This window comes from Morus notabilis, unplaced genomic scaffold (assembly GCF_000414095.1).
Source record: "Morus notabilis unplaced genomic scaffold, ASM41409v2 Scaffold158, whole genome shotgun sequence".
Classification (NCBI taxonomy): domain Eukaryota; kingdom Viridiplantae; phylum Streptophyta; class Magnoliopsida; order Rosales; family Moraceae; genus Morus; species Morus notabilis.
The window spans coordinates 62,285-76,469 of NW_010364156.1; the positions used below are offsets into that span (position 1 = coordinate 62,285).

A 14,185-nucleotide genomic window follows, 5' to 3' on the forward strand; every position below is an offset into this window, starting at 1 on the left:
TTTTGCAAACGGATAGATTTTAGTCTTATTTCATTAGTTATTGTTTCTGTTAATAAATAAATTCTTCAATTTTCACCGCTTAGAAATGGAATGGTAAAGACAAGGGTCTGCCTTTTGTGACTAGCAAGAACCAATCTTACCATTTCTATCAAAATAATAATAATAATAATAATAATAATAATAATAAAATAAATAAATAAATAAATAAATCTTACAATGTAACATGTGGTAATGGCGCTTCCCATAAAAAAAAAAAAAAAGAACAAAAAATGTAGTAATGGCGATGTTATATGAATTTATTTTGTGTGATCATAATTTTTTAAAATATGGGATATTGGTATACAATAGATAAATTATTTGCTGTTCACTTTCACAAAATTATTGTTACACAAAATAAACATAGTTTAAGCATTTGCCTCATATCAATTGATTGGTAATTACAAATTATGATTGGAATAAGATCCTTTTTCTTATCCAACAAACAAATCTCCTCCATTTTGAGTTTCGACAATCTCTTTCTAAGTCCATAACTTTGAAGATTTTAAATTAATACTGTTATTTATTCTATTGAGTGCGTAAATTATAGAATGTTGTGTTAGTTTTCTTTTATTGTTTTTATGTTTTTGAAGGATTGCTACGTCTTTTATGCGAGAAATCAGGACCTCTTAAGGAAAAAAAAAATCTTTGCAAATCAATTTAAGATAAATCATTATTGTTACATTTGCAATTTCTCTATGCATTTTCACAGTTATACAATTTCTATTGACAGTTAAGTATATAGTTTATACCCTATATTATTTCCTTTTAACCTCATTGTAGTTGTTTTCTTTTTTCATTTTGAAATTAATAGCAAATTGTTAAGTGTAATTTTTTTGTGCATTTGGTTAGAGGGAGGGAGAGAGGTGATCCATTGTTTGATTGGAGGGGGGAAGTATAAAAAATTCAACAAATCCATCAAATTTAAGCTAAAAAAGACTATCATGATAAAATAAAATAAAAAAACAAAATACTAAAATGATTGTTTTATGTTCCACAGAAAATTAATATTAAATAATAAAATAAATAAATAAATTAGAATTTATCGTTTTAAATCATCATCCCTCTTATCAAATAACTTTATAACGATAGTGCTTACCATCCTTCTCACATTTTTCATCCTCATAAATCTATCCAAGACTCCTACCAAAGATACCCTTAATTTCTTTGTCTTAATTTGATTTGATTCTTATTTTACAAAGTTGAGAAAATTACATCGACACTTTGATCAAACTTAATTAGTACACCCCACGACAGTCAAAATTTCGAAAAGTGCCTCGACGTCCCTCTCTAAAATGATAAATGCCCATAATGTCCCTCCCTTAAATTTATTAAAAATACCCATAATGTCCCATCTCCAATGCAGGTGCACTGCAATGAAAAAATAGAGAACTAAATGGGTCGTTTTGTGGTCCGTGGATTTAATTTAATACACCAATACCGGTTCATGAATATATCGTTTCATTTTACAATTATAAGACCGTTCAAAGTTTTCGAGTATCGTTAAATAATACTAGCATTGCAAGCTTTAACATTCTCAAGTATATCGTTACATTTTACAATTCCAACATTCAAATTCGTAATATATGTATATACTAGTTCGTGTGATGCACGTAAGGAGTAATTTAAGTATTAAGTTTTAATTACCGTGTTATTATTAAAAAAAATTAATTTAGGTAAATGAAAGAAAAAGTTAGAAAGTTGGCAAATAACGAAAAATATAAAACTTTAGAGGAAAAAAGCAACAGATAAAAGAGAATATGAAAAAAGATTAAAAAAAAAAAAAAAAGATGAACATTGATTGAACAGTGAAAAAACTATTTAGAAGTGGCGAATTTCAATCAAAACTATGCCGTTTTGGTTGAAACACTATGCATTAATAGTGAAATAATTCACATTTCTATATATCGTTATAGATTATTGATGTATTCTATAGTATCCCGGTGTTGCAAATTATTCTCTGGACAATGAAGGCATCCAAAGAAAATAAAACCAGTGGATTTGCACCCAACTTAATTAGATTATATCCCAATTAGTGCCATTTTAATATGCAGAAACTAAAGGGAAGAAGACAAATTCCCATCTTTGTCTTGTTCTAAGTAGTCACAAGTGGTGACTGGTGAGTATGCACAACAGCCAAATTCATGCTAACAACGGTATTGGTAGGTAGGTGAAAAGAGACTAATAAATCTGCTGCATACTATATAAATAATGTAGTTGGGAATTCACATATGAAATGCAACAATGCAAATTCAACAAAAAGAAGAGTTTCTCTCGCGTGTAAAATCATGTACAAAATGATCTGCTCTTTATGTCAAGATGACAATAATTCATGAAATAAAGATGTTATTTTTCACCAACGCTCCAATTGAACATGTGACCTTTTCGTAGGAAAAGCAAGCAACAAAAAGCTTAATCTCCAAGTTTCACCACCATTTCTCTGGTTAATTTCAAAAGAAAATTATGCAGATCAGTAGCACTGATTATGCGTAATGTTGTAAAATTTCAAGACAGAAGGAAACAAGGTCCCCAGTAAGAGAGGACTAAAAAAAGAAAAAAAAAAAAAAAAAAGGACAGTAACCCCATCTGCCCCCATACAAAAGGCTCACAGAAACTCATCTGATTAATTTGAGGTCTTACCAACCAAATTAGATCGGTCTCTTCATGATAAATTGTGGAGCGTAATTATTATCTTAACAGAAGACGTGACTCAGATAGGGTCTAATTAACGGTTGACACAGTCAAGTTTAAAAAAAAAAAAAAAAAAAACATAGAGCATTACTCAAAACAGCACAACACTGAGCTTAATTTGGAGGCCTTCACTTGGATGCCCACACGCAATGAGAACTTAATATGTAATAATGTTTATGGGCAAGAAAATGTTACATTGACGCTGTTGGATGCAAACTACTGTGTCTGGTTTTCAATGAGAGAATGCATGGCACATGACCCATTTAACTTGTGGCCCTAACTCCATTATTAGACAAAGCAGGCTTTTGCTTAATTAAGAGCCCTTTTATTATTCATTTATTTTTCTTTCTTGACAAACATGTATTGAAAAATTTCTCTTGCAGCTTGTGAAGAATAGAACTTCTTTTTTTTTTCCTCTTTTTTTTTTTGTAAAATTGGACCTTATTTGAGCATTGAGATGAAGAAGATTTTAAATTTGTGTTCTAATCTTGATCTCAATGATGATTCTTGAACTCCAATCTTGGTTTATTGTTTGCTAAAATTATCTACTAAGTACAAACTAAGAAAGAAAGCATTTCATTGAGACAGAGAAAAGAGACATATTTACTTATAATCCTCAATCAAAATACACATTTTCCTATGCCAATCTGATTAACATAGCAGAAAAAAATAATAATAAAAGAAAAAAAAAAAAGAAAGCTAATTCAATGGTACCGCTTCTTGCCATGCCTGCCCACATTGGTGATCCATCCGATTCCTTTCAAGGCCTTGGAAATCTTGACAAGATTAGGCCTTCCCATGCCCAAATTCATCTTCCCTGCTGAGAACTTCAAGGCCTGTAAGCAGCACAATTGCCCTTCTGCCTCATCCTCATAATCATCATCATCATCCATATCACTATACTCAACAGAACCCTTCTTTCCCTTCTTTGAGTTGCTCCTGCTGGACTGAACCTTTTTCGATTCCGACGTCTCGTACGTCTCCCAAAGCAAATCCATCCCTTCACCGCCGTCGACATTGTGGCGCTCCTCGAAGAGCTTACACGCCAATGTCCTCCTCCACTCCTTTTCTTTCCTCATGGAGCCAAAACTTCCAAGACTTGAATCAAATGTTTGAGAATCCTGATCCATGCTAGACTTCCAAGAGTACTGATGATCGAAATGGCGGTCAGGACTCGCAAAATATTCTTGGCTACTTGCTCTACTTAGGCTCTTTATTCTACTACCTATCACCTTGGATCCGCTTCTTGTGAGCAGTACTTCTTGTTTTTTATCTTGATCTTGATGATCAACTTTTTCTGATTCTACAATCCAAGGCTTGACTTCTGTGTCTTCTTTGTCTTCCTTTTTGCAAGACATATTTTCCAACTCTCTCTCTTCTTGCAAACACCATTTCAGACTGTCTACTGCTATTCCCACCATTGGCTTCTCAAATAATTCCTTCTCATCATGACGATGATCATGAGAAATCTCAACCGGGTTTTCCGCAGAATTTTCGTCCGACCCTTCTTTCGAAAAGACAGCAGCATTGTCTTCGTGGATCAAACACTTGTCAACCGGCGCTTCAGAGGCCTCCAAGCAAGTTTCTTTCACAACCTCCTCCAAGGCTTCAAAAGGGTCTTCTCTAGTTTCGAATGCCGACGTATCAAACACAACTTTATAAACTTCAAACTCCTCGAAACGTCGAAACTCCTCCTCGTTGTCATCCTCCTCGTTGCCGTCGGCTTTAGACCTTAATCTCTCCGAAACGGTTCGGTACATGGCAGCCAGAGAACCCAACTCGGGCTCGGAGGAATCATCTTGGACAAAGCTAGGAGAGACAGTACTGAGAAGAGCAACAAGGAGAAGAATAGTGGTGATGAAGAGAGGAGAGAGAAAAGAAAAGATCTTGAAGAGATATGGTGAGAAGAAGATAAAGTAAGAGAAGTAAAGAGGGTGTGAGAGGACGAAGAAACAAAGGTGGAAGAAGTCAGAGAGGAGAAAACTAGGCAAACCAGAGTATTTCTCGGTTCTTGACAAGGAAAATTCAGACATGGTTTTTGTGTTTCTCTCCTTGGAATCCAAGAGAGAGAACGATGGAAAACAGACCTGTGGAAAGGAAAGATTGGTTTTTCTTTTTTGTTTTGTTTTTTTCTTGTTGTCGTCGTGATGGAATGGTGAAGTGGGAAAAAGTTTTGGTTTTCTGTTTTTCTTGTGGAGATAAGAAAGTGAAGGGAAACTAGAATGAGAGCGGCGTGAATAAAGGAAAGAGACTGGGAAGAGAGAGAAGGACGAGAGAGATATTAACTAACATCTTCATCAAAAGCAACTTTAGAAATAATTCACAAAGCAAAAAAAAAAAAAAAAGAAGAGGAAATTAGAGAAACAGCTTTATGACACTTTACTAGTTTTTACTTTCCCCTTCTCATATATATCCGCAACTACCAATATTTGTTCCTTTCTAATTCAGATTTACCTAACTAATAAATCCCATCAAAGCCTTAAATCGGGTTTACTGAAAAATAAAGATACAATTCCATGCATAGCAAATTAAGTACTCCTCATCACTAAGCATCTTTTATGTGTATTCATATATACCAAAGCCAATTCTTGTGGCTAAAAAGATTACTAACTTGTTAAGGGATAACAAACCGCTATAGAATTCCAAATTGATGGCCTGATGGGTACTTTTTTTAGATGGATCATTTGGTAAATAATCATGTTTACGGTTTTAAAAATCATTTTACAGTTTTACACTATGGGATCTGCAGGTCAACAATTATGGCACTATAATGCACAACAAGAAAAGCCATTGAGAACAGGAAAAAGAATTGGTCGTGTAACAATATTGACTAATCAATCTTCAGGTCTTCACACAACGGAAACTGGTTACTTCTTATTTAGAAAACTGTCAATTTTCGTGGATTATTTACTCCACTTTTCTTGCTTCCGAATCTCTATACTATTGATAGTAAGTACGAATATGGAAGCCAAAGTAAAAGTAAAAACACTAGTGATGGGAAATTTCCTAAAATCATTTCTGACCAAATTTCTACGTGATATTTCTACCTAAAGATGATCCATGAAAAGTGACACATCCTTGGTTTCCCAAGGCCGTTTGTCGCAATCTAAATCGCAATCTAAAGAAGGGGAAATTGAGCAGAACTATCTTCCAAGAAGCTTGATGTGCTACAAAAGATGAACCTGTACTGTATGAGTGAGATCCAACTACAAACAAATGTCTTTATCAAAAAATCAAATTAAAATAAAAATTTATAAAAAAATACGATCACATGTCTTCTCAAACAATAACATTTTCTCCACCCACATGGATTTAGACGTACCAAATTTGGACCATTGTCGTGTTACTCAGCTCAATGTAGAAGCAACATTGTAGTACAAAAAAAAAAAAAAAAAAAAAAAACGGTCATTTGGGTGCCTTGTGTATGTAGAGGAATAGTAAGGAAGAGGGAGACAAAGGTGATTGAAAGGTTGGGAGGCTACTCCTGGTGCACATGGGCAGCCACTTATGGTTACTCAAGTGCATGCTTTGCATGCACTCCTTTGTCCCAGGTTTCTTTTTCATTTTTTTCATTTTTTTTTTCTCACCTCATAATGGGACCCTCATGTCTGTTGTTTTTCGTTCGGTTAGGAAATGTGGTATCAATGAAAATTCGGTAGATTATCTTTTCTATGTTTGACTAATAAAGCATTGATCTTTTTGGGAAGAAGCACTCCAACATTCTTCAGATTGTTTATTGGAAGAATAGCATTTTTCTGTTCGAGATGCTATAGAAAGTAGAGCTGTTTGATCTAAAGTCCTCAATTGATGAGAAAAGAAGCGAAAGATGAGGGTTGAAAACCACCATTTTGTATCTTGGGATCTCCAAGGAAAATAGTTAAGAGCTTTGAAAACTTTTTATCAAGTATACATGTGTATACTCTACCTTGTATCCAAATTCCTTGGAATAAGGACTATCTATATGATTAGCATATTTTCCTCTACTTATCCCAGGCTCAAGATATGCATAGAGCAGTAGAACCACATTCTATTAATGTATGGTTCTCATCACCCAACTGGTGCTCTCAAGCATTTTCCGTACAAGAGCTTCCATGTATCCCAAGCCGGCTATAACTAAAATGCCTAGCTAGTTAAATTCACCCTAGATAAACATTTAAGCAAGTTTATTACCCTGACCCCACCGAGTTTTTTTTTCTTTTTTTAATTTCCTTTGTTAGGGTGGGGAGCGGAAAGGACAGAATACCACAGTCCCCACCAAGAAATATTTACGCAAGAATGGGCAACACATGCTACTCCCTACAACCACACTGGTTTTCACATTATCATCGTTTTGGCCGGGACTCAATGCTATAACTAAATAGATAGAAACCATCTTAAACACTTTTAGAGCCACAGATTGGTAAAGTTTCAGTCTCTGATTAGGCACATGCGATCTTTTTGCCAAATGGATTATTGAAAAGAGAGAATTCTTTCTTTGCCCTCGTGTTGGAATGGTAATAATGGCTACACAATCATGATTAGTGGCCCTAGAGTTGACAAATCTTAAAATGTGTCCCGCGAACATGAAAAAGTTAGAAGCTTTAATTTCTGCTCAGACCAAAGCAAAAGAATACCACGGTCCCCTTCCTCTCCAACCACTAGAGAAAGGAGATGCATTTTTTTTTTTTTTAAGCTTTGGACAAGCATTTTCACCCACTATAGAATCCTATATCAACAAAAGATTTAAGAGTCAATAAAGTAGATAACATAATGAAAAAGAACATTCCAAATGACGCGGTTTATGGGATTTAGTGTGTGGTGGAATTAGTGAGAGAAAATACTCTATTTTTGTATCCACCAGTTAAAGGAGAAGAGATAAAGAGACCAGAGATAAAAACATGATAAACAGAGTTGTCTGGTAGAGAACTTAAAGCTTCAAATCAAGGCGGAGAACCGGGGTAATCAAACATGAAAAGAAGCGTAAAGATCACCAGATACCAATAAAATTGCAAACTGACAAATAAATTTCACGCTTTTTTGTTTTTCGTTCCCCAAAATTACCCAAGAGTTGCAAAGGCGTCCAAAAAAGTGTCATTAACAAGCTTACTAAACATAACAACCACATCCGAATAGACACTTCATTCTAAACAAGCTTTCATCAATTCATGGCAGCTCACAGCCTTTAAAAAGCCTACCAACTATCCAATTGAGAGAGCTGACATCCCAAGCTGCTTTCACTCTGTCATAACAGGCTTGTTCTCATTCGCTTTAGGTTTGTGCTCCTTTGGCCTCTGCTCTTCTATTTTCCTGAGAGGAGAAAACGGAAGGTGGTACCCACATGTCAAAGACAATACAATGAACACCCAAATGGGTAAAAAAAAGGGGTCAAAAATTCATTAAGGATTCACAGTAGAGTGATAAAAACGTAAGTTGTTTGGTAGGATGGAAAAGTGGAGAGATAGAAGGAATCATGTGTCCCACTATTTTTTTCTCCCAGATTTTTGGACAGAAAACTTGTTACAACTTGCATTAGAAGTCAAATTGCTTTCTTGTCCTCATTTTAAAATACAATAATATCAGCTGATAATAGCGATTAAACTGATCACTCATTCTGAATCATTCTATATTACCAAACAAAATAAAGAAAGAAAAAACAACTTCCTTTCTTTAATTCATATTTTCTCTTCCTTACACGGTTTCTCTCCCTCCCTTTTCTTTCCCTCGTACCCAACGGAAGATTAGATTAAATCTCAAATGTATTAAAAGATGATACATATCTTAGAGGAGATAACCCTGGTTGGTTTCCAATAAAAAGCATGCATTAGTAAAAGCATAGAAATCTGGTTTTTGCATTAATGATCAAAAACTAGAATTCCCAATACATAATATCCACGAACAGTTTATAGCAATTTCAGTGTGAAAAGAAAAACCAAAACATGAAAAGACCCTTTATAATAAGAAAGAATTCTTAGTTTGTAAAATTCCGCTGCATTTATTTGCTTGAATGATCCAAGAAAAGCACAAAGGAGACCAAACAGAACAAACTAATCCATATGTGAAGAAGGGAATTTCTCGAATGAACATAAGGAACATACCAATCAAGTAAACATAAAAAGAATTCAAACTATTTACTACATTTCAGAAATGTAGTATTATACGAAATTCAAGGTAATACCAGTTTTACTGTTCTATAAACAATATATCAACAGAAACAGCAATTTGGGAAAATGTACAAAAGTAAAACAATAATAACAATCAGATTACACACTAATAACAGAGTTATCGAAACATTACGCGACAAGAAAAGTTCAAAGCTTGTCAATAAGCTCAAAATTTGATTCGTCTTTAACTAAACATCGCAGTTGAGTAAAAAAAAAAAAAAAAACAAACAAACAAAAACAAAAACAAACAAAAGAATCCTAAAATATTCAATTAATTCCAAAAGCACAAGCAAACGAAAGAGATTTGGGAAATGAGATACCTCTTATCGGAGGAACCTCCCTTCTGGCTGAGGAAGGATCGGAAAAGAGGAGAATTGACGTCGTAGATCATCGTCGCCGTTTCTGTCTGCTTATTTCGCACCCAAAAAATCAATCTCAAACCCTAACCCTAATTCTCAAATGTTTTGCGCAGCTTCTGCAACCTTCAGCTTCTTTAATGGTTTGTCTTGTCTGCAGTACTTTTGCCTTTATATTGCGTATGGACCGTATGGCGGTGCGGCCTGTTGTTTGGGAATTGGGCCTAATTCTGGGCTTTTGGAAAAGGGCGCTTTACACATACAAGTGAAGAAATTGGGCTTTTACACAGCTAGCAAGAAAATTGGGCTCTTTAGACATCTAGCAAGAAAATTGGTAGCCTTGGGACTAAAGAAATCTACTAATTAGTGATTTTTAGTTAATCGATAAATTAAGAAACTATTAATTTATTAATTTATCAAAATAAAATGTCTCTTATTTTCTTTTTTTATTTATTCAAATTAACAATTTAATGTACTTAATTAAATAAGTAATATTAATTGTGCTTTTTTTTTAATGAGAAAAGCATATGATTTGTTATGGTTTTGTGCAAGTCTATTATTGGTGTTATTCTAAATATTTAGGTGTCATTATTATCTTTTATTTTCTCTTTATTTATTGAATAGCAATTGTTTATTTTTTAAGTTGAGTGACATAAATAATATTTTTTTACCGTTTTAAGTGGTATTTCTGATTTTTTTCGCTTTCTTTATATACACCACGAGATCGAACTCGCAACTTTTTCAAAACCCACCGATGCCACTAACTTTTGTGCTTATTTAAATAATTAAGATTTTTATGGGGAAATTTCATTGAAAGTCTCAAATGACCCCAAATACAAGGGAAGTCGACCCCAAACAACTGGATCCACTAGAAAATTGTCACAAGTACAATGACAAAAACACGTACCGAACCTCAATGGGGAAAGACCCGTTTGGTAAAAAATACTCAAGCATGATCAAAGCTCTTTAGAGACGAAGTCAACAGTCGATGGACTAATCCAAACGACTGAAACCAACCCCCAAATAAAGGAGACATAAACAACACGGGATTGAGAGATCTCTAGACGAACATCACCACCCACACCATCAAAAATTTAACTTGATTGGATGAGACACACAAACTAAATTGGAAGATAAGAAACCACCTTTGTTATTACAAAACAACACTCAAAAAATGGCGAAAATGACGTCGCCGCTCATTTGTAGCAAAAAAAAAAAAAAAACGTAAAGCATCGCTAACACAAACCTCCGATAACGACGCACCGGTGAGAGGATTATGTGGGAACGGAGAAGGCTTTGAAAGACAAATTGCATAGCAGGATATAAACCTTCAAACAACAGCGCATATTTGCATTCACCCATCTTCCAGAGACGACACCATCCTTATCAAAGGGAACCCGTGCCTGCTAAAAATTAGAGAGCCAGTTTGCTCTTTAACTAATATTTCTAGATTGTATATTATCAATTAACCCTTTTTTTTTTTTTTTTTTTTTTTTTTTTTAACGCTATAGATAAACTAGTTATAGCAGAATTCTTTTAACACAATTAGTTATGGAAAGTTATAGCAGAATTCTTTTAACACAATTAGTTATGGAAAGTTATAGCAGAAATCTTTTAACCCAATTAGTTATGGAAAGGTCATAATATCACGGTCGCATATTTAACATAGTAGTAAATCCACACTCCTAAATTCCTAATGCTGTTTAGAATTTTAAACTCCAACCCTGATTAGAATAGGAAGAAATATATATAAATATATATATGTATAAATTAAATTTCTAAATATTGCATGAAAAAGATATCCAATCCTGTTACCACTGCATTGTAATAATTTGTTCATCATCAGTGCCAGCGTGGCCATAGCTTGGTAACGCACGAGTCATTGTAATAATGTCGAAATGGTGCCTCTTGATCAAACAAACGCAGTTGGTACAGAGAATTTAATAATCGAGCTAAACCACATATAGGCATATAATACAAGTATACAATTCTCTTAAATATTCTTTATTACAAACTTTATTATCAAACTGCCAAATCCGACCGTCAGGATTCACGCCATCAAGCGTGGTGTAAGATTCACAAATATGAGATAAGTGGGTCCAGGCGACAATACATCAGCGGGACCTACGTTGACTCAGGGAAGCCTCCAAAGAGAAAGGCGTTGGGCGTATTCTAGTGGTACAAGTGGCTGAAAGTATACGAACTTTTCAAACAGTAATTAATAAAAGATAAAAATAAATGATTAGGTGTCAGCTTAAGTTGTGGTTCAACGGGTTAATCATTGGGTCAGAAAGTCTTCATTTTTTATTTATTTATTTTTTGATTGGAGAAAGTCTTCATTTTGTATTATTTAAAGATTTTTTTTGTATATAAAAATAATAAAAATTAGTGTAACGTTAACTCATAATTGTTTGTTGGTTTGGGCTAAAAGGGCCGTGGGGGTTGGCGGGACAATATATCTACAAAGGGCTTAGATGGCAGGCCGTCCACCCAATCAGCGTTTCGTCGGTGCCTCTCGCTCGCTAACAACCAACTTGCCTTATTAATAACTCTGTCCACCACCCTGAAATTGTATGTTGACCATTTTAGCCCTCTTCCCTCTCCATAACTACGTTCAAAGTCCAAACTTTATTATATCATTACAATTTATGGGAATTATTTTCTTTTTTCTTGTTTCTTTAGGAAAAATAGGAAATTATTATTAGGTGTTCACATGTGAATACTCCAAATTGATATTTCAAGTTATTATGTGTTTTATCAAGTTACGTTATTTTGCTAAACGAGGAACACACAATGGATTAATATAGACTTTTGCATCCATTGTGGTCAAGTGATGACTTTGCCTTCTTGGGGAGGTTTTTTTTTTTTTTTTTTTTTTTTTTTTTAAATGAGTTGCTAATTTTGCTTCATAAATAGTATGATATGGGCCTAATAATTAGCTCGTTTCAGTGAGGTTTTCACGCTTACTTCCAACAAAATACAATATAGAAATTAGCTTTTGTGTCATTTATAAGATTAATTATTCATTCATATCACTTTTATGTGTAAATTAAACAAAAAAATTTATATAAAAACAGTAAAATTAAATATGAACTTTTTAAACTTGTATTCTTCTAATTCATCCAAGAATACAAGACGCCCAAATGATCTTTTGGTAGTGTTGTCAAGGCTTTATTTGACAGAATTTTTACTTCTGCTTTTTTATTTTTGCATTTTCAGTAGTGTTTGGAATCATATTTTTTAAAAACTCAAATGAGACAAGATGATTTGTTGGTTTTGAAATTTTCTAATAAGTAATGAAAATGTTATAATGAAGTTTATTACATGTCTTAAACTCTTGTACAAGTTTTAAAGTCTAATCAAAATAGCATTTTTAAGAAATCATATTTTATGGTTTTGACCAATAAACTCATTTCTGACAGAGCATCCAAACACTAGTAGAAATAATTTTTCCTAAAGCATCTTTTAAAAACATTTGCCAAACAAGCTCTTATTAGCACATCAATGGTTATACCGCTAGTTCGTTATTACCTTGTATTTTGAATTAGATAAATGTTAGCATCACTTTGTTTATCACTTTTTCATTCACTATTTGACACACGGATTCCACTATTGTCCGCGTGTCAAACAGTGAATGAAGATAGTGACAAAAAAGAGCGATAAAAACAATGATGCTAACATTTATCTTTAGATTATAAAATAGTGTGTATGTACGTAATTCTTGTGTAACTTTGAATATGTACCGACTTTGCAGTCTTCAAAGAGAAAGCTTAAATCCAATTACGTTGTAATCTTGCAATTGGACATTGCAAAATATGGAATATCTAACAATCAAGCTACCTGCCTAATTTATAGAATAATCACTTTCTTCATAGTCATCTCATTCTCACACTATTAGAATTAGGAAAAGAGTCTCAAATTGAAATATTGCGAGTATTACTCGGAAAAAAAAGGGAATGCTTATAGGGCTATATAAGCAAATATTAAGTAGTATAATGGCTCATAATAATTAAACACACACGAGACAATATACAATTTGCTATAAAGTACTAAATGAAACATAAGCACACTTTTAATAGATGTCCCTAGTTTTGTTAAATTAAAAATCACCCATCTTCTATAAAAATTAAGAATTAATAACTTACGTAATTGAAAATTGTTACATTAAACATACGTTAGTAAATTGAGGATAACCAGTGTTTTATCAATATCGCTTATCAAAAATCAATTAAGGATTTATGGGAGTCATTTAAAACAATAATATTCTATTAATTTAGTAAAATTAGGGATATCTACATAAAATAACTTTAAAAAAAGGATTATTCACCGCAATTTATTTCAAACAACATATTTTATTTTCACAATTAATTGCATAGGATGATAGTCATACTTCGTCAGTATTTATTTGCAAAAGAGCTAAAATTTATGCATCAACAAATAATTTGAATAGAATTTTAGACCAAAACGAAAAAAAAGAAAGAGAAAGAGAGAGTAATTTGACTATGAGACTCTATCCTATGGCCCCGTTCATTTCCCCGATTCGAGTTTAGAATTCGAGTTTTGTTATAGTAAAAAGCTCTCAGAAACAATCACATCTAACTTTTTTACTATAGTAAAAAGCTCTCACATAAAATCACATCTTAACTCGAATTATAAACTCGAATCAGCGAAGTAAACGGGTTTGAAAAGTGAAATTCTGGCCAACAATAATTTAACTCTTTATGAGAGTTTCGACCAAGTCCTATAAAATGAAGTTAGTAATGTTCCCACTTGAGGGTTCTTACTTGAGCTAAAGCTAATTATGAAAAGAAGCAAGAAATAACAATTGGAGGATTCTCTTGCAGGATAAGAAGAAAAATCTATCGACGGGCCTGGAGATTTGTTAGATGTTCTTACAATTATGTTTATTATATTATTTTAATTTAATACGATGCAATTATGGTTTCTTATATCATAGTTTTT

At 33.3% G+C, this 14,185-nt stretch overlaps 2 protein-coding genes across 2 annotated transcripts; both read right to left on the reverse strand.

Moving 5' to 3' along the window:
• Positions 1–3,431: 3,431 nt before the first annotated feature.
• LOC21390422 lies at positions 3,432–4,974 on the reverse strand. Its single transcript, XM_010105867.2, has one exon. The coding sequence runs from the start codon at positions 4,758–4,760 to the stop codon at positions 3,432–3,434; it is 1,329 nt and encodes a 442-aa protein (XP_010104169.1). The 5' UTR covers positions 4,761–4,974.
• A 2,727-nt stretch (positions 4,975–7,701) lies between these two features.
• LOC112093039 (wound-induced basic protein) lies at positions 7,702–9,355 on the reverse strand. Its single transcript, XM_024170641.1, has 2 exons — positions 9,188–9,355; positions 7,702–8,013 (listed from the first exon to the last, which is right to left on the reverse strand). Exons 1-2 carry the CDS (start codon positions 9,256–9,258, stop codon positions 7,941–7,943), a joined length of 144 nt encoding a protein of 47 aa, XP_024026409.1. The 5' UTR covers positions 9,259–9,355; the 3' UTR covers positions 7,702–7,940.
• Between the last annotated feature and the right edge of the window lie 4,830 nt (positions 9,356–14,185).